This window comes from Salvelinus alpinus, chromosome 8, assembly GCF_045679555.1.
Source record: "Salvelinus alpinus chromosome 8, SLU_Salpinus.1, whole genome shotgun sequence".
Taxonomy (NCBI): Eukaryota; Metazoa; Chordata; class Actinopteri; order Salmoniformes; family Salmonidae; genus Salvelinus; species Salvelinus alpinus.
Window position 1 is genome coordinate 75,043,603 of NC_092093.1, and position 9,684 is coordinate 75,053,286.

The window sequence follows — 9,684 nt, forward strand, 5'->3', positions numbered from 1 at the left end:
TTCTAGTCGACACCATAAACCGAGGACGTATTTTGCGAAGATGCATTTAAGATAACCATTCGGAAAACTGTTTTGAAAAGCATACCCACCAGTGCAATAGTTTCGAAGTTGAACAATTGATACCAGAGAAAATACTGTGGGAAATACAAGTTAAACTGTAAAAATGCCCGATTAATCTTAAACAGATTTACAACAACCTGATTTGAAGTTCGTGTTGTTTCGCAACGTTTTAGCTAATTGCGATCTTGAATGACCCGCGTTTGTATCGCATTCTACCTTTCAAAGTCCAGGCTGTTCGGCTCAGACTTAGAAGTGATCATTCAGCTCTTGACTTGATTAGGGAAAAAGATGTCAGGAGCAACTTTTATGCGATTTGCTGCCCGGACTGTGCTATCGGCACCTGCTTGTAAAGCCGTCAAGATCCGAGGATATCATCGACAATACTTGACTACTTTCAGGAGCAATACCTCAACTATTAACGTAAATAAACCTCTATTTACTTCATCCGCCCAGTTTCTACAGTTGCTGATGTGAAAGTGTTACATGCGACCTGGTAGAATAGAACCAGATTGGTAGGCTATTTGTTGAAAGTATCTGAATATGTAAAACACACAGTAACTAGATAAACTACCCTTATCTGAATGGATGTAGGTGAAAGGTCAGTAGGGTTATACAGTATGGTAGGTAGGGTATTCTTATGTGATGTGATTGTCTCTGCACATTGTTTAACATTTGTTCAGTATCACTATTGAAAGGACAATAGGATGCACATGATACAGAATACACATGACAATATAAATTACATTTGACAATATTGACATTTTGTTATCATTATTGTTGTGTTCATTTGATATTACTTGCATACAATACATTTTTTCCCCTGCAAAGCTTGGACAGGTTCCAAGACAAACAACAACAGTGTGTCTTGAATAAATAGGCCAATGGGCCTACTGCCTTGATTAGGGGAGAATCTCAGTTAATATCGTCCTCTCTCCTCACCTCCTTCTCAAAACCCATTGGATGAGAAAGCCAGAGGTCCTGCACCTTTAACCTTCTCCTCCAATGGTTTTTGAGGAGAGAGGACGCAAGGAGTATGCAATTGAGATTCTCCCTCAGAATTGTCACTCTGCATTTGTTGTGACTTGGGTACTTTCGGTAGGGCTACTTTCGGTCAGAGGGACCTGAGCCAGTGTGAAAAACAAAACGTCTCATGCACACCAACAAGTGGATTCCTCACAAGTAGTGAAAGGGTGGGTGGCAGGGGGTCTAATATAGACTAGCCAGAGAGGTAACTGTGGTGAAATTTTCGATATAGGCATGGTCTACCTACTGAGCATATAACATCTTGTGAAGCAGTCCTTAGTCATATCTGGTTTTATCAGGCTGTGACTGACATTGACAAGTGTTTTATGTCTTCAACTCAACTACCTCTGTCTGTCCCGTTCTCTGGTGCAGGGTGGAAGAACTGCATTCTTTCTCACCTTACCAGTACTATCTTATCTAGGCTTGGAAGCCTACAGGAGGGTGCAGAGTGCAACTGTGGTCCATGCTCTGGAAAAAGGTACACACCACCTGGAAATGAGTAATTCAGAAGGGTTTTAATTATATGTAATATAAAAATAATTTGAAAGGGATACAGCTATTGAATCAGACAGAAAAATGCATGATTAAACATGCAAATGTATGATTTGGGGCTTTTTCCTATCCAGAGGCACCTCCATTTTGCAATCTCTATTTTGTATTCTAGCTGAAGAGGCTGTGGAACAAGCAGACTACCTGTACAGCTGTGGGGAGACAGAGAAACTCTACCAGCTTCTGCTACAGTATAAGGACAGGTAGCCCTACTGTATTTCATAAACATGTCAAGGCATGTGTTGTCCATTGCATGTGTATAAGACAGACAGTGACCATTGCAAAAACAGAATGGTAGTATGTATTGATTGGGTTTGCCAGTCAGGTTGTCTCACTGTTTAGGCATCAGTTTGGGGTCTTTGAACTAACGAGTAAAAATCCGTGACAAAGCTACAGTACCGTTCAGGAACTCAGCAATCGAGGTCAGGTGACTTAAGCCGTAAAACAACAACACTGAATGCCCTCCAAATACTGTTAAAATGTTCTTTCTGTTTCTGTCCCACTATATTCTACTGACCATTCAGCAATGACATTTTTGGAAATAAAATATTTGTGTGTTTGTGTGTCCAGTGATGATGCGGAGTTCCTGTGGAGGCTGGCGCGGGCATCTCGTGACCTCTCCCTCCTCGCTCACATTGCTGCTGACGAGAAGAAGAGGCTGACCTTTGAGGCGTTTGAATATGCCAAGAAGGCCCTGGAGAAAAATGAGGCCTGCTTCGCAGCACACAAAGTAATAAAGCCTATGGTTTCTTCTCATTGAATCTCTGAAGACAACCTACTACACTATTACTGCTGTGAAACTAAGCTAAATCATGGTTTTGATCAGGTTAATTTGCCTGCATAATTTTGGGGCTATGGTAATAAGATTAATCCGTTAACGCCTGGTTTGCTGCTATCGACCAAGTGGACAAGTTGCTACAAGTCCGTTTGAGGTAAACATTCTAATACAGAGCTTTGGTGAAAGGTGGTCATGTGAAAATTCAAACCCTAATAGCACAGAGGCTAAATGTTTTAATGGGCTGCTGGCTAAAAATCTGAATGATTCTTCTGTGTCTCAAGATTATATAGTAATTCTGAATTACAGTATATCACAAAAGTGAGTATACCCCTCACATTTCTGTAAATATTTGAGTATATCTTTTCATGTGACAACACTGAAGAAATGACACTTTGCTACAATTTAAAGTAGTGAGTGTACAGCTTGTATAACAGTGTAAATTTGCTGTCCCCTCAAAATAACTCAACACACAGCCATTAATGTCTAAACCGCTGGCAACAAAAGTGAGTACACCCCTAAGTGAAAATGTCCAAATTGGGCCCAAAGTGTCAATATTTTGTGTGGCCACCATCATTTTCCAGCACTGCCTTAACCCTCTTGGGCATGGAGTTCACCAGAGCTTCACAGGTTGCCACTGGAGTCCTCTTCCACTCCTCCATGACGACATCACGGAGCTGGTGGATGTTAGAGACCTTGCACTCCTCCACCTTCCGTTTGAGGATGCCCCACAGATGCTCAATATGGTTTAGGTCTGGAGACATGCTTGGCCAGTCCATCACCTTTACCCTCAGCTTCTTTAGCAAGGCAGTGGTCGTCTTGGAGGTGTGTTTGGGGTCGTTATCATGTTGGAATACTGCCCTGCGGCCCAGTCTCCGAAGGGAGGGGATCATGCTCTGCCTTAGTATGTCACAGTACATGTTGGCATTCATGGTTCCCTCAATGAACTGTAGCTCCCCAGTGCCGGCAGCACTCATGCAGCCCCAGACCATGACACTCCCAACCACCATGCTTGACTGTAGGCAAGACACACTTGTCTTTGTACTCCTTACCTGGTTGCCGCCACACACGCTTGACACCAAATAAGTTTATCTTGGTCTCGTCAGACCACAGGACATGGTTCCAGTAATCCATGTCCTTAGTCTGCTTGTCTTCGGCAAACTGTTTGCGGGCTTTCTTGTGCATCATCTTTAGAAGAGGCTTCCTTCTGGGACGACAGCCATGCAGACCGATTTGATGCAGTGTACGGCGTATGGCCTGAGCACTGACAGGCTGACCCCCCACCCCTTCAACCTCTGCAGCAATGCTGGCAGCACTCATACGTCTATTTCCCAAAGACAACCACTGGATATGACGCTGAGCACGTGCACTCAACTTCTTTGGTCGACCATGGCGAGGCCCGTTCTGAGTGGAACCTGTCCAGTTAAACTGCTGTATGGTCTTGGCCACCGTGCTGCAGCTCAGTTTCAGGGTCTTGGCAATCTTTTTATAGCCCAGGCCATCTTTATGTAGAGCAACAATTCTTTTTTTCAGATCCTCAGAGAGTTCTTTGCCATGAGGTGCCATGTTGAACTTCCAGTGACCAGTCAGTATGAGGGAGTGTGAGAGCGATGACACCAAATTTAACACACCTGTTCCCCATTCACACCTGAGACCTTGTAACACTAACGAGTCACATGACACCGGGGAGGGAAAATGGCTAATTTGGACATTTTCACTTAGGGGTGTACTCACTTTTGTTGCCAGCGGTTTAGACATTAATGGCTGTGTGTTGAGTTATTTTGAGGGGACAGCAAATTTACACTGTTATACAAGCTGTACACTCACTACTTTACATTATAGCAAAGTGTCATTTCTTCAGTGTTGTCACATGAAAAGATATACTCAAATATTTACAAAAATGTGAGGGGTGTACTCACTTTTGTGATATACTGTATGTATACATGCATCAGTACAGACGTTGGTTCATAGGAAACTGATACAACTTTCAATTGAATAGTGAAACATTTGCTACTTTGTCATGTTTACTGGTACAAAGAGGAAAATTCAGCAGTTAACCAAGTGCAAGGCAGGATTGTCTGTTTTTGAGACCTATAATTCTGTGTTCTGAACTCTGATAATAGAAAACACTTGTAGATCTATAAAATACTTCAGACCGTTTTAAAGTTGTGCAAGCAATTAAGTAGGCGAATCATATTAATGCTAATGCTAATCATAAGCAAAAATATGTGAGAATATGGACGACGATCTTGGTCATGGTTTTGGCATCCTGGTCGGACCCTACAGTATTATTTATGTGGGTATTCTAATTCTTCTATCCCTCGTCTCTCTTGGTTAGTGGTATGCAGTGTGCCTCAGTGACATAGGCGATTACGAGGGGGTCAAAGTAAAAATAGGAAATTCTTACATCATTAAAGAACATTTACAGGTAAGTGTTTAATAATTTACAGTATGTCATATCATATGATTATTCATTTAAATATTGGCAGCATTCTAAAACAAAATGTATCTTCCATAGAGGGCCATCGAGCTAAATCCAAAAGATGCCACATCTATCCATATCTTGGGTTATTGGTGAGTTATACACTTTCCATGACAGACTGACCAGGTGAATCCAGGTGAAAGCTATGATCCCTTACTGATGTCACTTGTTAAATCCACTTCAATCAGTGTAGATGAGGGGGAGGAGACTGGTTAAAGAAGGATTTTTAGGCATTGAGACATGGATTGTGTATGTGTGCCATTCAGAGGGTGAATGGGCAAGACAAGGAATATAAGTGCCTTTGAACGGGGTATGGTGGTAGGTGCCGGTGTGTATCAAGAATTGGGTTCACGCTCAACAGTTTCCAGTGTGTATCAAGAATGATCCAGCCAACTTGACACAACTGTGGGAAGCATTGGATCAATTAACCTTTTAAAATGATAAACTTGGTTTAGCTAACACAACGTGCCAGTGGAACACACGAGTGATGGCTGCTGATAATACGCCTATGTAGATATTCCATTAAAAATCTGCCTGTTTTCAGCTACATTAACAATGTCTACACTGTATTTCTGATACATTTTTTGTTATTTTAATGGACAATTAGCTTTTCTTTCAAAAACAATGACATTTCTAAGTGACCCCAAACTTTTGAACGGTAGTGTATATAAAATGGAACTGTTACTTCTTAGGCAAGTTTTTGTTCCGTGTCTAAAGATACACAGCCTGTTTTGCCGGAGTCTGGGGTAGTGGTCTAAGATCCCGATTCCTGACCACACATGGCACCAGGGCAACAAGGTTTTCAGGGGTTCGAGGCCCAGCTTGGTCAACTGTCTGTGCTGTACCTTCAGTACTCCTCTTTATGTCTGTCTCCCAATCTTTAATTACACGTTTCCTGTCTAAAACAATATTAAAATTAATAATGGGGTAGTGACACAGCCTGTTTTCTCATTTAGGTGTTTTGCCTTCGCTGAGTTGGCGTGGTATCAACGTAAAGTGGCAGCCATGATCTTCGCCTCTCCTCCCACTGCCACATACGAAGAGGTGTGTTACATCTTAAATGGCACCCTATCCCCTATATACAGTGAGCTCCAAAAGTATTGGGACAGTGACACATGTCATTGCTGAAAATGTGTCACTGTCAATGAGTGCAAACTTGAACAGTATGACAATTCTGTGCGACTTCCAGCGCGCGTTTACTGTGAACACTGAGGCTGTACCCACTTTAAGTTCATTTTAACAGTGGCCAAGTAGGATACTGTGGCTATTTGATCATAATGTAGGCCTAGCAGTTGCCTACCATCAAAAACAATGGAGAAAAACACATCCCATAACAGTTTGACATGGAAATAACTGTTCTATCATTCAGCCTACAGAAGCAGCCAATGTGTGGTGTTCAATGCCTACATCCTATTAGACTTCTGAAGAAGAAAAACATGCAGTAACCTGTTTATTCACTTGTCCTTCAGACGAGTTGACTGAAATGTTGTATTTGATGTAAGAAACCACTTTACAAAATGCAATTAATTATTATTCTCATACCATTATTACAGAGAATCAGACAAATTATGCTACGCTCTGCCTATTGGCTACTTAGTTTATTCAAGACGTCTCAAAATACAACACTACCCCTTTAAGACATAGAAAAGCCTGACTCGCTTTTGAAAGATGGCTAGAAATGCACACATTTTATGCTCTTGTTGGCAGTAACCACTCCCCCATTGTTGACTAGAGCTGGGCTAATAACTCACTAACTAGCTAAGAATATGCAGTTCTCACTTTGATCTCAAAACAAGCGCATCTACTCACGACGAATGGCACAGATCCACATATGGCAATGGCTATTTACATATAGGCCTACTGCAGCTCTGATTGGTTATGCAGCAGGTCGTGCCTGTAAATGGAATAGAATCCTACTCCAATGCGCTCTGCTTACAATAAAATCTCTTGCATAGTTCGTTTTGCATAATAAATCCTGAATAGTTTTGTTTCGGTATACAGTATTACATTGAAAGTGGCTAATATTGTGTTGATTCGATCACAATTGCCACAGTAGAGTGAAACGTTGAGAAAGTTGAGTGAAATTCAATCTCGTGCTTCTCTGTGCTGGCTCATATTTCTTCTGTGCGGCAGTCTGAGGTGAGCTGCGCAGTAGATGGAACATTGGACTGTTCCAATACATTTTGAGCTCACTGTATGCACTACTTTTGACTAGGACCTATGGGTACTAGTCAAAAGAAGTGTACTATATAGGTGATAGGGGGCAATTTGGGAGAGATGCGTGATGATGTCATACTTATTTTTTTACCCACAGTTCTTTGTATATGAACAGTACAAGATCTTTGAAAAATGTAAGGCATCATGTTTGACTATCATTTTTGTTTCACCTCAGGCTTTGGCATTCTTCCTGAAAGCTGAAGAAGGTTCGTTGTTCTAAATGTAAAATTCGATCACAATACAATGTAAAGATAGACCACAGCCTGTCGTTTCCAATAGGAACAAATGAGTCATAGTATGCAGAACAAGCAAGGAGGGGGGCAGAGCAAAGCATGAGCTAGCGAGATCCTATTGGCACGTTCTAGCATGTATTTGCATCAATCCGTTAGGGAACGCCTACTCTGATGTGTGCAATCACCCAATTTGCCCTTGCACTCCTTCTAATCAACACAATTTTTTCAACTTTGGCAAAGCGAAAAATCTAACAAACATATTCCACTCTGTTCGTAAAATATTTTAGTTTTGGGAACAGAAAACTGTATTGAAATTAAATGTTTAATTGATGAGAAAAATTAGCATAATGTCTGCAAAAATCTATCTCGCTCCATCTTTTCCCACTGCCGGCCACTGGGCTTCCTCTCACCACCATATTTGATAGTGAGTGGAAACGCCAACCGGATGCTTCACACTTATACATTCTATGAAATATCTGTCTCATTGTTCCGTCTGTGTTTCTAAAGCCAAATTCTATGCAATTACAAGTCAACGTTTATCTCTCATTTGATCATCTTTCCATAGTGGACCCAAACTTCTACAGTAAGAATCTACTTATGCTGGGGAAGTCCTACATGGCATTGAAGGACCAGGGGAATGCTGTGCTCTGGCTGAGAAAGGCACGGGACTACCCCCCTCACACAGAGGAAGACAAGCAGGTAAAATGCAATACTGTGTGGGCCGGTTTTCTGGACACATATTTAACCTGGTCCAGGAGATTCTCCATTGAAAGGGTGTTTTAGTGTCCAGGACTATGCTTAACCTGTGTCCAGAAACCGGCCCTATAACTTAACTGTAATTTAATTGGACATTTACGTGCTCGCCGAAAGTGGGAAACTTCCCAGTAAGGAAGTCGCAAGTCTGACATTATATTCAAGTGCTTTTGAAGACGGAAAATGATTCAACCAATAATATTTTAGCTAGCTAAATAAGCTAAGTTTATTAATAATCAAGTTAGCCAGAATTCATTTACATTGACAATATGGTCATACTAGTTACATTATCCACATTGACAAGTTTGTAATAGTCAAACTGATTTGTTGTCATCTTTTGATTGAAAGATCAGTGGTGAAACGTCACAACTAGGCAACAACATGTTCTGAGTTTCCCACAACGACCTCGAGGGTGTGATGTGAAACTTCCCAGTCGGAACTCAGAACTTGAGAACTCCCACAGCACGTGAACGCACCATTATCACAGTATACTCTGATTGTATAGGAGCTAATTGGTTTATTTCCTGTTCTTCATAGGTCCATAAAGAAACCCTTGACCTTCTGAAGAAGCTCAGTGCATAAGATGACCTAGTCACATGGAGGCAAGAGTGCACTGTGTTGATAATAGGTGTAATCTATGTCTATCTACTGTATGTATATTTTTGTTCCTAACACAAGAGTGTACATAGGCTATACTGTACGGCCTTAACAGGAAATGATACATGCTTTTCTACTAACCTGTGTATAGTGATTTACAGATGCTGTGATTTAACTTTAATTAAACTTTATTTTAATTTAATATGCGTATGAAGTCTGTTGTGATAGCTTGGGATTGTAACATTCAGGCAGGCATCTTGTCTTTGTAAATAGAAAGTAGAATGGGTGTCTGATTTTAAAATTCCCAATATGCGGTCAATGAATGGGATTCAATGTGTTCCATGCAAATATTACAGTTTTTCCCAATTGTTTACATACTAAAATTGGAACTTGAAACGCAATCACCGAAACCTAAACCAAGTCTGCAAAATTGCAAGCACAATTCCTGCTTTACACTCAGTTTTCAATTCTACATCACACTTTTTGCGAAACACGACACACAGTTCTCTACATTAGGCACAACATTCAAAATTAACATTTCTTTAGCCCCTTTGGAAAGCATCGCCAATCACAATGCCAAGCTCTATACACCAATTGGCAACACCCACTCCTCACAGGTGTAAACACTAGTTGCTGAATTGTTCACTTAGAAATCAGAGCTTTAGCACTATAAAAGGCCACAGATGAGCTCTCCTGTTTTGGAGGAAAATGGAAGTCAATGGTGAAGCAAGAGCTAGAGGTGAAGGAGTGAGAGGAAGAGGAGAATGAGGATGAGGAAGAACAGTTGTCAAAGATGAGATCAGGGCCACTTTGGTTGACCATGTGCTCAACCGTGGATTGAGTATGAGGGAGGCTGGGCAGAGAGTTCAGCCCAACCTGAGCCGCTACACGGTTGCATCTATCATCCGTACATTCAGAAATGACAACCGGTAAGTCGGCTACCATCTACACTATGCTCTTTATGTATGTATTCTGTAGTATACTGCAATCCGACA

The 9,684-nt window shown here is 41.3% G+C and overlaps 1 protein-coding gene across 1 annotated transcript; it reads left to right on the forward strand.

The window, feature by feature from the left end:
* The first annotated feature begins 16 nt into the window (after positions 1-16).
* On the forward strand, positions 17-8,891 carry rmdn1 (regulator of microtubule dynamics 1). The gene is made up of 10 exons (XM_071415113.1): positions 17-480; positions 1,456-1,561; positions 1,748-1,835; positions 2,203-2,362; positions 4,746-4,835; positions 4,926-4,981; positions 5,846-5,933; positions 7,282-7,312; positions 7,905-8,038; positions 8,630-8,891. The coding sequence occupies exons 1-10, from the start codon at positions 349-351 to the stop codon at positions 8,672-8,674; spliced, it is 930 nt and encodes a 309-aa protein (XP_071271214.1). The 5' UTR covers positions 17-348; the 3' UTR covers positions 8,675-8,891.
* The last annotated feature ends 793 nt before the right edge of the window (positions 8,892-9,684 follow it).